The following is a 16,360-nucleotide window of genomic DNA, read 5'->3' as shown; positions in this document are numbered from 1 at the left end:
AATCGAAAACAAGTGATTGAAATAGTAGATAAGTATTGAAATGAAAATTTATCAGTCGATAGATTATGCGCATTAGCTCTATCAGTGATGTATCGGTAGTCAAGTAAGAAATACGCGAGCTAATAGATTAATAGGCTAAGTGAATTAATTAGTGCGGTAGGCTTGTCGATAAAGTAGAATATGAGTATAGTACAGAAGTCAACCCACAAGTTGGCGCATGAAGTTCAAAGTAAAAGAAATACCACGCATCGAATTACCATGCGTCGAATTACTATGCGCCGAATCACCACATATCGAATTACCACGCGCCGAATACTCAAGGATCAAATTACGATACGTCGAATTACTACTACGCGCCGAATCACCACATATCGAATTACCACGCGCCGAATACTCAAGGATCAAATTACCACGCGCTGAATACTCAAGGATCAAATTACAACGCGTCGAATACCCACGCGCCGAATTACCACGCGTCAAATTACCACGCGACGAATTACTACGCGCCGAATCACCACACATCGAATTACCACGCGCCGAATATTCAAGGATCAAATTACCAGGCGCTCAATACTCAAGGATCAAATTACCACGCATCGAATACCCACGCGCCGAATTACCACGCGTCCAATTACCAGGAGTCGAATTACCACGCGTCAAATTACCACGCGACGAATTACTACGTGTCGAATCACCACATATCGAATTACCACGCGCCGAATACTCAAAGATCAAATTACCACGTGCTGAATATTCAAGGATCAAATTACCACGCGTCGAATACCCACGCGCCGAATTACCACGCGTCGAATCACTAGGAGTCGAATTACCACGCGTCAAATTACCACGCGCCGAATTACCACGCGTCGAATCACTAGGAGTCGAATTACCACGCGTCAAATTACCACGCGACGAATTACTACGCGCCGAATCACCACATATCGAATTACCATGCGCCGAATTACCACGCGTTCAATTACCCGGAGTCGAATTACCACAAGTTGAATTACCACGCGTCAAATTACCACGCGTCCAATTACCCGGAGTCGAATTACCACAAGTTGAATTACCACGCGTCAAATTACGTATTATAGAGAACGTTACAAAGGTGGTATACAACAAGGAGAGTCCCCACATTCAATATTCTCTGAAAACTATAAGTTAGGATACCTAGTTCCCATGGTCCCCAGAGTCTCCACAGTTCCAGACCCCCAGATTCCCTATATATCCACAGTTTCAGTCTCCAGTGCCAAGTTCGCTAGAACCTCCACAGTCCACAGTCCCTCGGATCCCCAGGTCCCCACATCCCCACATTCTCTACAGTTCTCGAATTCCCCAGATTCTCACAGTCCTCGGAATCTCCATATTTCCTAGCTTCCCAGAATCCCTACGTTCCCTTGGATCATCACAGTCTCTACTGTAGACAAGCCAGGAGTTGGCGCGTAGGTCGAGCCAGAGTAAAAGAAGCCACTCGCTCCACCTAACCACCGTGAACACTTCCAGTTACATTTCGGCAAATAAGAATAATGACCATAACTGCTGAACGCGATTCGCACTATCTCGAGACGTTTGCCGACCGTCATTTTTGGTCTAATTGGTGTTAGCCGATATACCGAAAATGGTGTCCATTTTTCTATTCTGACCAATAGTAGCTGGGTTAGCTTCAAGCTGACATCGGTGAGCTGTTAATGAATTAGTAAATAAACTATCAAGTGTATAAACTAATAAGTAGACTAGCTAGTGAATAACTGAGTAGACTAGTAAGTGATAAAAGGGAACAAACAAAAATTCTTTTATTTCACCACGAAGAAGCAGTAAAAAAAATGGAATACATATCGGTGGCAAAACTTCTTAATTTAATAACATTTTCATCAACACAAGATACACCGTGTCACAGATATAAACACTTAACGATAACTTAAAAATTTCACGATCACTTAACAATTGTATGGCAATGAAATTCATCTAGGTATACAAAACAACTGGAATAAATCTAAAATAAACATTATTTACAAAGTACAATAGTGTCTACTATATTCGTCATTCGACTTCTGTCAACTTTCAACCGGGAATTCTATGCATTTCAAAATGCCGAACAAAACAGTAAAAAAGTCAGGTACAACATAAATTCTTCTCTCTCAAGTCTAAATGATCGAATGTTAACTGTTTGACAAAAGCTCGAATGATTTTGGTTTCTTGTAATCCTTAATTTACATTATTTTTACATTAAATTCAATGAGATTCGGACAAGCTCGAAGATAATCGGTATAAAAAGAGCTAAAGCAATACTCCAAGATATTCTACGTACCCGCTCATCCGAACTTCATTAAAAATTCTTAATATTTTTTCAATAATAAAGGTCATTCTGCGTGGAAAGTGCCATGGCACGAGCGTGAGCCTTCATGTGTGCCTCGCGCGCCCTCATCACTTCCGGCGTGTCCACGACGCGTCCATCCGGACCAAGTGGTGCGAAGGGTCCTCGATAACCCACCGGTGTCGTGTGTTTATACGTAACGCGTAGCGGAGTAAGGTAAATTAAGTTCTTCTGTCCGTTGAACGCGTCGAACTCGTAAAACTCCGACGCTTTCGATGCTGCTCGAGCTCGCGTCGATAAGTAGGAGTTCTTTGGCTCCGCCATCTTGAATGAGAACGACGACTGAGATTAAAATGGATGTATGGATGATGTTTACATTTTCCTGGGAGAGTATTCTCAGTTTTGGAAGATTGACTTAGAGGAGGGTGGAGACTTGGGGATTTGGACGTGTAGGGATTTAGGAATTTTGGAATTTTGGAATTTTGGAATTTTGGAATTTTGGAATTTTGGAATTTGGGAATTTGGGAATTTGGGAATTTGGGTATTTAAAGGTGTGGTGGTTTAGGGATTTGGGGGTTTGAAGGTGTAGGGATTTAGAGATTTGGGGACTTGAAGGTGTAGGGATTTAGGGATTTGGGGACTTAGAGGTTTGGGGACTTGAAGGTGTAGGGATTTTGGGGATTTGGGGACTTAGAGATTTGGGGATCCAGGGATTTGGGGACTTGAAGGTGTAGGGATTTAGGGATTTGGGGACCTAGAGATTTGGGGATCCAGGGATTTGGGGACCTAGAGATTTGGGGATCCAGGGATTTAGGAATGTAGGGATTTGGGGGTCTAGGGATTTGGGGGTCTAGGGATTTGGGGGTCTAGGAATTTGGGGATCTAGGGATTTGGGAATGTAGGGATTTGGGAATGTGGAGATTTGGGAATGTAGGGATTTGGGAATGTAGGAATTTGGGAATGTAGGGATTTGGGAATGTAGGTATTTGGGAATGTGGAGATTTGGGAATGTAGGGATTTGGGAATGTGGAGATTTGGGAATGTAGAAATTTGGGAATGTAGGGATTTGGGAATGTGGAGATTTGGGAATGTAGAAATTTGGGAATGTAGGGATTTGGGAATGTGGAGATTTGGGAATGTAGGGATTTGGGGATCTAGGGATTTGGGAATGTAGGGATTTGAGAATATAGGGATTTGGGGATCTAGGGATTTGGGAATGTAGAAATTTGGGAATGTATTGATTTGAAAATTCAGCAATTTGAAGATTTTATGATTTGGACTTTAGGCATTTGCAAATTTCGAATTGGTGGATCCGTAAAATAGTAGACGTGGAATGTGTAAAACTTAATATTATTAGTTTACGAAAATCAAGAATCTGGAACGTAGGAACTTCACAATGGAATTACCAATTAAAAAACTTGAAAATCTACCCACATCAAGCCATAAACTTAATCTTCCCTCAATTCTAGCTACTTCCCTCCAAACCCAATTTCTACAATAATTCCAAAGTATTTACCTCAGGGGTGTTCATCATCCTTCCATCCCTAGGCGAAGGAGCAAACATTCTCTGACGCTGACGTTTCGGCATCATCGGCTCATCCATCATAGGAGGTGTCATATACGACATCTCATTGTTTTCGTACATTTCATAATCGTTTCTCGCCTTCCTCAATCTGTCTACGGTTTCAGCGTGCATAGCCAGATGCGCAGCTCTCGCGTGGGCCACTTCCGGTGTGTCCATGACCATCCCATCGTTGCTGAGGGGCGCTGGAGGACCACGGTATTGGTAATATACTCTGTCTTCGTATATTTCGGCGCTTGCCAATGTGGCTAACGTTGCCAGGACTATCTAAAAAACAAATGAAAGTTAACATTTTGTTAATTATTTTTCTGTTTTATTACCTTTGGAGGAATTTTAAAAATATGAGGTTGATAGTATAATTATATTTAGTAAAATTTAAAAATTACAAATTTTTAGGACTTTTATTGTTTCATTACAAATTTTTAGGACTTTTATTAAGTTTTATTACAAATTTTTGGGACTTCTATTAAGTTTTATTACAAATTTTTAGGACTGCAATTATTTATATTAAAAAGAAGTTTTTCAGAAAAATTTTTGTGCAAATTACTGATATATTTTTAGTATGCTATTTCTTTTGTTTTTCTACAAAATCTACCTCTCATATATTCAATGTTATATTGTTGTTCAAAAGAAAAAGATAAATTATTGTTTTGTTAAGTTAGGTTTGCTAGCAATCTCACAATTTAAAAGAAACCCAAAAATCTGAACACTGGAACCCTTCATTTTTAATTTGTTTCTTCATTTTCATTTTTAATTTATAGTAAGTTGACATGAAGTGACTTCTTCATTAATTTTATAAAAATAAAATATTGATTATTTACTTAATTTTTCTTGTGTTTAAAATAAAAATTCTTTAACAAATTGACTCAATTTTAAATATATAATTTTTATTAAACTTATTAGTATTAAAAATATTATTAATTTATTTATTAGAAACGTTATTATTTATCAAAATATATATTCATTAAATATGACCAACTTAATTAATTATAATTTAACAATTTTTAAACTATACTCATTTTATTACGACTTTTTGTACATTTTTTTTTATAATGTTTAAAATTAATAAATCCACTGTTCGTCCACGATATCCCCTTTTTTGTAAATTGTTTAAAGAAGCAACCTTGTTCAAAATCGAACTTACGATTAGTCTCATGCTGCTGAAACACCAGCGGCCACGAAACAGACGTCTTGGTTGCGAATGTGCCAATATCGATCGATCGATCTAGCTTTTATAGGGTTGCGGTGTCGAGGCGGGAAACCACGTTACGATGGTCACATCTGGGATGAATATGATACTTTAATTGTTTCGCTACTGGTGATGAATATTAACCGTGACCCTATCAAGTGCATCCACTTTAAATTAATCGAACTCCCAATAATTTCTGCTCCATATTCGAAATCTCGAAACACTGCTAAAAATTCATTTTTACTCAACAAAACTATTATCAATTCAATTGCAATTTTCTGTTTTAATTCATAGAACAGCGGTGTACAATATTTCAAAATTCAATTTGTTAGCTAACAAATATATCTTTCATGACAAATCAATCTTTCAATATGAAACTAATAAAAGAACTGGAGAAAGAAATTTCGAAGAACAAAAATTTTAATTAAAATTCTAACGTTTGATTACCAACTTGATAGACTAGTAATAAGATTAATTTGTAGAAGAATTAGTTTTAGAATAAACTAAAAATAAATTTGAAAAAATTAAATAAGTTGGTGAAAATGATTAAAATGTATAATAGATGTGATCGAAGAGTACTATGTTTCGTAGAATGTAGAAATAGAATAAAAAATTGAGGAGCGACGATAAAATGTTGATGTCGTCCTCAAACGTCCCTGATATCCCGTCTCGACTTTTCGAGGCCGAGTTTTCACGCACTGCAATCTCACCCTTCGCCGCAAAACTTAAGCAAAAGTTTTTCTGCGGTTTCAAAACAAGCCTTATTCACGGACGACTGGACAGGATCATAGCTCTCCTAGTGATCTAACGATCCCTTCAAGGTAGTCCTCTTTCTACGACGAGGACTAGTTCCCTTTATAAACGATGCTTCTGAGTTATTAAACTATTGTTACCTTCCACATTCTAAATTTGGTATCTTTTTTAATGAAAATTAGAAATTAGAATTTTGGAAATTTTTAGATACAAGTACGACAATTTATTTTTACTTTTTTGTCGTTCTTTTGATATAATAAAGTTTGACTGTGAATTTTAGAATCTTTTTTGATTACTGTTGTAGAGTAATTATTATTGTTTGAAGTTTTTAAGAAAGTGATTGTCGAAAGAATTTTGTATAATGTTTTTAACATATTCATACTCTGACGTGATTGTAAAAATTATGAAAATTTTTGAAGAATTTTTTATAACGTTTTTAATAATTTCATATTCTAATCATTGTAAAATATGAAAATTTCTGAAGAATTTTGTATATTATGTTTTTAACAATTTGATACTCTAATGTGATTATAAAATGTAAAAAATAATGGTAAAATGATAAAATATGAAAACTAAAGTTATTAATTATAAAATGTAAAAAATAATGATATATCAATATCTGATAAGTGAAATTATCGAGAAAACGAGTACGCTGGCCTGGTTTGGTTAATTAACACTGATTCAAATTCCCTGTTTATGTAACACGATACAATTTGGTCGAGAACTTTAAGAAACGATTGCGCAAAGTTTCACGCAAACTTGTTCCAATGCGTAGATAAGAGATATGATGAACCTTCACTTTACAATTAATTTGTAACAAAAATTTTGTGTGGCATAATTACATGTATTTAATCACACATATATCTTCATTTTGTATTATAACATTTTATTTTGACATTTTATTTTAACATTTTATTATAACATTTTATTATAACATTTTATTGTAACATTTTATTATAACAATGAAAGTATCATATGACTAATGTATCTAGTAATGTATCTGTTACCGTGAAAGACCGAAATCTGGTGAATGTCGACATTCACATAGTCGCTTGGTGTATGTCCGAAATATTTGCTAAATACCCTTATTTCTGACTTACACCGGTAAATGTCGACATTCACCTTGCACTAATGGTGAATGTTGAACATGTCGGAGATTTATATTTTCTTCTCCGTAATTCAGTCGCTATAAAACGTCACAAGGGTGACGTAACTTTTTCGCCTCTCTTTCTGAGAGGAGAGACCAAGAATTTAAAACACATAGTACATTCTAAGCATACGTGTTCTTCCTCCGTGGCCTATTCTGGCGTGAGTTTCATATAGTATACTGAACAATTTTTCATTGGTAACATAATACTGTATATTCGTTTCCCCTGATTTTAATGGTACAATTAATTTCCTTTCATCATTAATTTTTAAAACGTCAAAACGTTTTAATCGTCTGTAATCCAAAGGTGTGTTGCACTTAGTTTTAGCAGAAACCACTTCAGAAAGTATTTTAGAGTACTTTTCTTGAGAAAAATAAAAACAGTTGTCTTCTCGTTTACCCGCAATTAATGCATTTAACTTTTCAAGAAAAAGATCACGATTTACTGCAGTATCCATTCAGTATAAATTACGGTATTGGAAAAAAATTAAGAAAACGTTGCTCGCATCATCAAAGTTTGCATAAGATTGACAAAGCTGACTGACTCCCAGCAGAACACAGGATTTGGCGGGAGAGAGCCAGTCGCTTCTTTGTCGGCTCCTCTCTTTTGGACCTCCACCAGAGCATATCTGTGATTCACCGGTGAATGTCGACATTTTCCAATTTCGGTCTTTCACGGTAACATATCTAATAACGTATGTAGTAATGTATGTAGTAATGAATCTTATAATTTATTATAAAGTTTGTTTGAATTATTATAAATCATTGAAAATTTTGAAGTGCTACAATGTCGCCATTATTAATACGTAATGGCTGAATTACACGCACGTTGAAGAATGCTTCGAACCCAATTGATAATACTCGACCTTTCCGTACAAAAAATCGACGAATCATGATGATCAAGTTCGTTCAACAGGAACGAATCCACGTTCCTCGCGTTTCTTCTCACGTCTTTCAGAGGCACCACTGACCTATTTCGTAATAATTACGATCTAGAGCTAACTTATGAAAGGTAATCCCATTTCCACGAAACTTCCATCGATTTGCCCTTCACAATTTAGGCAGTACACGTCAATGTAGAAATTAATTATACTAATTATCAGATAATTTACTGTCTGATAGTTTTTTTTTAAATTTTAACTCTATTTTAAAATTGTTAATTTTTAGTGCAAAATTAAATTATTTAGATTTCAATTTTTTTTGGAATTATTTAATTCAATTTTTTCAAATTATTATTTGTCTTTAGAATTAAAGGAATGTGTAAGCTGTAGTTTTTCAAAATTGATTGATTTAAAGTTGAATTATGTAGACTTTAAATCTTCAAAATTAATCAAACTTGTAAATTATAATTTTTCAAAATTAACTAATACAAGGTTAAATTACACAGATTTTAATTCTTTAAAATTAACTAAACTTTTGTCACAAACTTTTGTCAAAATTGATCAAAAACTTGAACATGCAAATTATAATTTTTAAAAATTAACTAATGCAAGGTTAAATAATATAGATTTTACTTCTTCAAAATGAACTAAACTTTTGTCTGAAACTTCTGTCAAAATTGATTAAAAACGAACAGTAATTTTTTAAAATTAACCAACCACATAAATCTTCATTTCTAAATTAGGTTATGTAGGTACCTACATAAAATCAATAATTTAGTTATAACATAAAATGTTTGAATAAAGTTCTCTATTATAAATTTGCTTTTATTAACAAAGTTCTCTACGCAGTCATAGAAATAAGAATAAAATTTTCACGCCAAACGGCCATGAAGGGGTGTTCTCGTTGACTGGAGGAGGTTAGGACATCTTTCTAATTCTTGTATTACGTTGACCACAGCGCATAGTGAAATCAAATATAGGTTAACCGGTGGTTTCTCACGACTCGTTGCTGATTTGTCAGCTACGTTGATTCCGTGGATTATTGATCGCGAATTTATTTCAGACTGACCTAAATAAATATATACACTGTTACGAGAGATCTAATGAATGAAGAAAATGATTTAAAAACATTGTTCGTTCAAACACATTTATTATTCACATTGATAATTTGTGGAATAATATGTTCCTTCCTTTATTTCGATAATAAATGCTTGGAATTTTACATATTTTTTTTGAATTTATTAAATTGAGGGACAGACAAAAATTAGTATAATTTATTTCTATTATTTTGTAATATTTTTTCAAGTTAAATTAGTATGAAATGAAATGAATTTTCTGTGCAAAATTAATTTATTATGAAATGAATTTCTTGTGCAAAATTAATTTTCTTATATAAAATATGTAAAATGAAAAATAATTGCAGGTAATACTAAAAATTAATTTTCTTTGTACAAAAAGAACTAGAATATATAACATTTAAAAAAGTGGTAGTAAAAACCTTTTAAAGCTACGTTACAAATTTTCTTGTAATTTCCTATTTATAATAAATTATGTTTTATGTTGCAAAAATAATTTAAGATTTCCTTTTTCATCTTCTGACATTCAGCAAAAAAATTATAAATCAAAAAATTCAAAATGTCAAACTAAAATATTAAAGAATATCAAAATAAAAGTAGTAAAAAATATCAAACCAAAAATAGTAAAAAATATCAAACCGAAAATAGTAAAAAATATCAAATCAAAGTATTAAAAAATATCAAACCAAAATTATTAAAAAATATCCTACCAAAACATTAAAAAATATCAAACCAAAAATAGTACAGAAATAGAAATATAAAAACTTGACTATAAATCAACAAGTTTGCAATTAAAATTGAAACATCAACTAAATAGATTAAATTTATCATTCAGGATGAATATGGAGAAGAATGACAGGCACCTATTTTATAAAAAAAAGGAGGGAACAATTTATTGGCCTAAATTATGTACAATTGTAAATTTTGTCCGAATTTCAGTAAGCACCGACTAATTGTTGTGATTGGTAGTTGTGAGGTTGAAAAGCAGGTTTGCTGAAGGAAGCTTGTGGCGAAGGATATGCAGGTCCTGGTCCTGGAAATACTCGTCCTACAGGAGCACTGTATTGTCCAGTGTTGTAGGGTACTGGAGATTGTCCTGGTGCTGGTCCTCCATAAGCTGCAAACAAATAAATTAACTTATATATATATATATTTCGATAACTTAGTTAAATTAGTTAAATATTTCAATTTTATAGTACGTCTATTCAGAGCAATTTTTAGAAATTTTTTATTTTATTAAACTTTTGAAATTTTTCAATTTGGTCAAACTTAAAATTTTTAAACTTTTATTACATACTTGACTTATATTATATTTTATTATTTTTAATTTTTGTTTAACTTAAAATTTTTTTATTTTGTCATACTTTACTCATATTATATTTTATAATTTTCAAATTTGGTCAAGCTTAAAATTTTTAACTTTGTCATACTTTACTCATATTATATTTCATAATTTTTATTTTAGTCAAATTTAAAATTTGTCAAATTTTGTCATAAGCCTATGTTTCACTATTTTATAATTTTCAAACTTGGTCAAGCTTAAAATTTTTTAACTTTGTCATACTTTACTCATATTATATTTTATAATTTTTATTTTAGTCAAATTTAAAATTTGTCAAATTTTGTCATAAGCCTATGTTTCACTATTTTATAATTTTCAAACTTGGTCAAGCTTAAAATTTTTTAACTTTGTCATACTTTACTCATATTATATTTTATAATTTTTATTTTAGTCAAATTTAAAATTTGTCAAAGTTTGTCATAAGCCTATGTTTCACTATTTCATAATTTTTAAATTTGGTCATATTTAAAAAAATTTGTAAACTGCGTTGTAAAATTATATTCTGTTTTATAATTTATAAATTTAGTCAAACTTTAAAATTTCTTTAAACTTTTGTCATTTATCTGTATTGTCTATCATAATTTTGAAATTTGGTCATATTTAAAAAAATTTGTAAACTGCGTTGTAAAATTATATTCTGTTTTATAATTTATAAATTTAGTCAAACTTTAAAATTTCTTTAAGCTTTTGTCATTTATCTGTATTGTATATCATAATTTTGAAATTTGGTCATATTTAAAAAAATTTGTAAACTGCGTTGTAAAATTATATTCTGTTTTATAATTTATAAATTTAGTCAAACTTTAAAATTTCTTTAAGCTTTTGTCATTTATCTGTATTGTCTATCATAATCTTTAAATTTGATCAAACTCAAAAAATTTTTAAACTGTTGTCATTTAATTATATTCTACTTCATAATTTTCAAATTTAGTCAAACTTAAAATTTTTTCATTTTTGTGAATCTACACTCTATGTGATAATTGTAAAATGTTAAGAGAAGTATATTTGAGAATATTACATAAGAATAGTACATGAAAATAGTACATTTAAGAATAGTACACGAGAATAGTACATTTCTCAAGACATTTAATAATCAAAAATACAAATTCTCCATACCAAACATCACAATTATTAATCTACCACATTTCCAATCTCATAAATTAACAATGACTCACAAAGTCCCCCCAATGTTCCCAAAGAGAAATGTCCAGGTCACGATTATATTCGTAACGATTAACCCCTGCACGGACCATTCTCATAGGAACAATCGAACGATTAAGTTGTTGAGTAACAACCCGACTGTTCCGTTGCATCATTGTACCTCAATGTATTCATAGTCCATCAGAGTTCAATTGTTACTACCAGTCACAAACTTTGCATTCAATTATACATTCTTGATCTTGCATTCAAGATTCGTGATTCAATTTTCTGATACTGCAATAATTTGTCTCGTTAAAAATTCCAGTGGAAACTATTCTAAATTTGTTAAATTTTTATTCTGTCTGGGTCACGCAGGATTCAATTTTCCTCTGAACTTTTTGGTGATAGAAATTTAATTAAATATTGGGGTTGTATTGGACAGATTTAATTTAGAGGATTCTAAAATGTTTTCAGTTTTGTTTTTAAAATAGCTGTTTTAATAGGTGGACGCTGTTTATTCTTGCAAAGTTAATTTTGAAATTTAGTCAAACTTGTTAAATTTAGTAAAATTTGTTAATTTTTGTCCTAAACCTACATTCTACTATTTCATCATTTTTAAATTAGGTCAAATTTGAAATCTAACTTTTCCCAATTTAATTTTTCCTACAATTTACCTATTTTCTATTTCATAATTTTGCATAAAATATTTTTAGATGAAAGAATAATTTGCAATTTACAATGAAATTTGTTCAATATATATGATGTGTACCTACATTTATTTATTTTTATATGCAACTATAATTATACCTACAACTATAACTTAACCTGAGAATTTAATATACTAACTTTACGTGACATAACCTCAAAATATGCTATAACATCTCAAATTCTCAAGTTATATTGTATCTCAAATTCTCAAGTTAAATTGCATCTCAAATTCTCAAGTTAAATTGTATCTCAAATTCCCAAGTTAAATTACATTTCAAATTTTCAAGTTAAATTGAATATCAAATTCTCAAGTTAAATTATATCTCAAATTCACAAGTTAAATTCCATCACAAATCCTCAAATAAAATTCCATCTCAAATCCTCAAATTCTCAAGTTACAGTAGTCACAAAAAATATTTGACATTCAAATAAAAATGTATAGCATCCTCAACGTACCTTGGCCTTGAGCTTCCTGTTTGAATTGTTGCGCCATCTTGAACGCCCTCGCCTCAGCCTCCGCCAACTCCGCTAACCTGGCGGCCTTAAGAGCAGCCACTTCCGGTGTATCGATTACTGTACCATCCTCAGCGAGGGGTGCAGGGACGAATGGGGTTGGTTTAACCGGAGGTGCATAGTTCTGTTGGCCTACGTAATTCGTATTTCCAGAGTACTGCGGTTGGCGATAGGACACTGGGCTTGGCTGGCTGTACATAGGCGCTGGTACTGAAATCATTTTATTATTAACTAATAAAAATGAAAAGAAAAAATCAACTAAATGTAAGATTACTGCTGAGTAAGATTACAGGATTACAGGGAAGTAGGATTACAGGAGAGTTTTCTTTTCCTTAAAAGTAAACTTACTAACAGATTAACTTATTAAATTAACAGAATGAAAAATTAATTTTGACGGTACATATCGAATTTTTATACTTAACCTACAAATTTTATAGGCAGTTGCACAGCTGACTAATTATTGTTCTAATGTTACGACTAAGGTTAAGAATAAGAAAGACTAATATATTAGACATGTGTTGCACTTAGGGAGATTGCATTTTGTAGATTGTGTTTGGGATTGATTCGAAAATTCAAGTACAATGAAAATACGAGTGTGGTTTGTGTCATTGCACTGCAGAGTGCGTCACGAGTGCGTCACGATATATGGTATACTGCAAAGTGCGTCACGAGTGCGTCACAATATGCGGTACATTGTAAAGTGCGTCAAAAATGCGTCACGATATATAGTACACTATAGAGTTGCGTCACAAGTGCGTCACGATGTATGGCATACTGAAGAGTGCGTCATGAGTGCGTCACGACGTATGGTATCTTGTAGAGTGCGTCGTGAGTGCGTCACGATGTATGGCATACTGAAGAGTGCGTCATGAGTGCGTCACGACGCATGGTATCTTGTAGAGTGCGTCGTGAGTGCGTCACGATGTACGGCACATTGTAGAGTGCGTCATGAGTGCGTCATAATGTATGGAACACTATAGAATTGCGTCACAAGTGCGTCACGATGTATGGCATACCGAAGAGTGCGTCACGAGTGCCTCACGATGTATGGTATCTTGTAGAGTGCGTCGTGAGTGCGTCACAATGTACGGCACATTGTAGAGTGCGTCATGAGTGCGTCATCATGTATGGGGCACTATAGAGTTGCGTCACAAGTGCGTCACGATGTATGGCATACCGAAGAGTGCGTCATGAGTGCGTCACGACGTATGGTATTTTGTATAGTGCGTCATGAGTGCGTCGCGATGTACGTCACATTGTAGAGTGCGTCATGTCTGCGTCATAATGTATGGAACACTATAGAATTGCGTCACAAGTGCGTCACGATGTATGGCATACTGAAGAGTGCGTCACGAGTGCGTCACGATGTACGGCACATTGTAGAGTGCGTCACGAGTGCGTCATCATGTATGGGCCACTATAGAGTGCGTCACAAGTGCGTCACGATGTATGGCATACCGAAGAGTGCGTCACGAGTGCGTCACAATGTATGGCAAGATTTTAATGACTCTGAAACATTTTTTACTTACTTTAATCAGTTTTCAAATTTACTTGTGTGCTTAATACTTGCTTACTTAAGGATCAATCGTGTTCTAAAATATTTTATTTGTTAGGTTAACTTGAATAGTATAATTCTATCTGATCGAACAAAACTCATAAATAAGGAGGACATAGCTTTGATCGACTTTTAAGTTAACTTAACCTCATTTTTAACTTAATCAGCATAATTCTTCTACCCAGTCAATAGGTAATCAAATGAAACACATTATAAATAATTCTAAAATAAAGAAAACAGTGATCGGTTTTTAATTTATTAATTCTTATAATTATATTATAAATCATCCTAAAATAAAAAAACAATGGTTCAGACCAATTATTAACTTACTTAATACAATCCTACTATCTGATCAAATGCCACATATAAAAAATCATTTCAAAATAAAAAAAATTAACACACATCCTTCATAATAACCCTAATCAACCTCATAAATTTTAATAACAAATAATTAAAATACTTTACCTGGAGCAGATTGATAAACAGGTGCAGAGGATTGATAACTCGGCTGCCGAACATAAGTAGGAACCGTAGGTTGCACCTGGGGGTAATTATAAGAAGGTGCCTGCGCACGAGGGCTGTATTCATCAGGTTGGGGTTGATTTTTCAATTGCTCGGCCGCTCTCGCAGCAGCTCTTGCGAATTCTGCAAAATGGGCGGCCTTAGCTTCCGCCACTTCCGGTGTATCGATCACGTTGCCATCTTGACCAACTGGCGCAGGGGGTGCGAACCTCTGAGGTACTGGTTGAGGGTGGATTGGGGGTTCGTTGTAGGATCCTGGGTTTAGGAAACCGGCCCTGCTGCTGGCTACCACCGCAACTAAAATTATCTGCAATTAAATTTTATAATTAAACCATACATTTCTTAAAAAATTAATGTTATTGAATTTATTTTGCTTTAACGAAAGAATCATTCTAAAATGAACTTTATCTAAAAATGAAAAAGAACAAACTTTCAAAACAATCTTCAAATGTTGTATATAATTGTTTAACAAAAAAAAAATGAAATTGTAAGGGTAACTCTGTTGAATTTTGGTTAAACAGATGTTCACTTGAAGACTTATTCAAAATTACTATAATTCATCTAAAATTACTGTAAAATTATTATAATTGTTCCAAAATAAACTTTGTCTAAAACAAAATTTATTTAAAAATGAAAAAGAATGAATTTTCAAAACGATCTTTCTTTATTTCTTTGAAAATGAAAAACATTGAATAAAATGTTTTATAAACTTCAGTTAAAATTTCGCATATAATTATTTTGCATAAATTGTTTAACAAAAGAAAGGTTCATTCTTGTGAAGGTTACTGATCGAGTCATGTTCAAAAGTTTAAAAAATTGACTTGCATTATATTACAAAATTATATAACTATTACATTATTATAATATTATAACAAAAATAATAAAACTAGTCATACTATCATAACAAAATTAAATATACACAATAATTAATTTCAGCAACTCGAAGGCTCAATAATTTTACAAAAAGGCTCAGACAAAAATAAATTTTAATAAAATCCACAGAACTTAAACACCAGTGTCTAAAAATAAAGAAGTACAGACTTGCAAATTGCCTATAAATATTTGACTAAAAATAACAAAACAAATAAAAAAATCTGGAAGAACGTAGGATTAATCTCTTGCAGAGCAGAAACTCGCGTGGGCCCGCGACCTGACCTACCCTAACCTTTCACTTTCCTTTGTTCGCAGCGCAGGACTCACCAATCCTCTCATGATCCTTTATCGTTCTCCCGGCTGGTAAACAAAAAAAAAAGTGAGATGGCGCTGCTGGTGGTGGCCAGTACTCGCTCGTTTCCGCTCCAGCCGTGGTCGGACGTTTTGTGTTCCTGGAGAACGGCTGGTTGGTACCATTTATAGCTGTGATCATCCGCCCCCTCCTACGTGGACCACTTGGCCACGACCTGGAGGGAGCCAGGAGGTGATCGGTGAACCCACGTAGCCTGGGAAGCGCGGCAGGAAAAAAGGATACTCCCTCCTTTCGGGCAGGGCAGGACCTTGGCATTTCAACGGGTTCCATGCACTCCAACACCGGAAGGATGTCGGTCCCCCTGCTGTGGATGAGTTACTGGATATTATGAATTTTGCGACCTTTGATTGTGGAGATAGAGGGAGTGGTGATAACGTGTGGAAGGTTTTTTC

General features: G+C 33.4%; 2 protein-coding genes across 2 annotated transcripts; both read right to left on the bottom strand.

Annotated features, from left to right (window-relative positions):
* Positions 1-1,768: 1,768 nt before the first annotated feature.
* Positions 1,769-5,164, bottom strand: LOC105662346 (uncharacterized). The gene is made up of 3 exons (XM_076541527.1): positions 5,041-5,164; positions 3,831-4,163; positions 1,769-2,638 (listed from the first exon to the last, which is right to left on the bottom strand). The coding sequence occupies exons 1-3, from the start codon at positions 5,050-5,052 to the stop codon at positions 2,348-2,350; spliced, it is 636 nt and encodes a 211-aa protein (XP_076397642.1). The 5' UTR covers positions 5,053-5,164; the 3' UTR covers positions 1,769-2,347.
* Positions 5,165-9,808: 4,644 nt separating this feature from the next.
* Positions 9,809-16,072, bottom strand: LOC100882804 (uncharacterized). Its single transcript, XM_012283870.2, has 4 exons — positions 15,923-16,072; positions 14,666-15,029; positions 12,589-12,855; positions 9,809-10,059 (listed from the first exon to the last, which is right to left on the bottom strand). The coding sequence occupies exons 1-4, from the start codon at positions 15,932-15,934 to the stop codon at positions 9,878-9,880; spliced, it is 825 nt and encodes a 274-aa protein (XP_012139260.1). The 5' UTR covers positions 15,935-16,072; the 3' UTR covers positions 9,809-9,877.
* Positions 16,073-16,360: the final 288 nt, after the last annotated feature.

The sequence above is a fragment of the Megachile rotundata genome, chromosome 16 (genome assembly GCF_050947335.1).
Source record: "Megachile rotundata isolate GNS110a chromosome 16, iyMegRotu1, whole genome shotgun sequence".
Lineage (NCBI taxonomy): Eukaryota > Metazoa > Arthropoda > Insecta > Hymenoptera > Megachilidae > Megachile > Megachile rotundata.
This window is presented reverse-complemented; position numbering and strand designations above follow the sequence as displayed.

What these genes read in the sequence shown, in the direction of transcription:
- LOC105662346 (XM_076541527.1), bottom strand. An exon ending in GGATGATGAACACCCCTGAG is followed by an intron (nt 2,639 to 3,830) that starts GTAAATACTTTG and finishes TTCTCATTCAAG; the next exon opens with ATGGCGGAGCCAAAGAACTC.
- LOC100882804 (XM_012283870.2), bottom strand. An exon ending in TGTTTATCAATCTGCTCCAG is followed by an intron (nt 12,856 to 14,665) that starts GTAAAGTATTTT and finishes AAATGATTTCAG; the next exon opens with TACCAGCGCCTATGTACAGC. An exon ending in ACAGGAAGCTCAAGGCCAAG is followed by an intron (nt 10,060 to 12,588) that starts GTACGTTGAGGA and finishes ATTTGTTTGCAG; the next exon opens with CTTATGGAGGACCAGCACCA.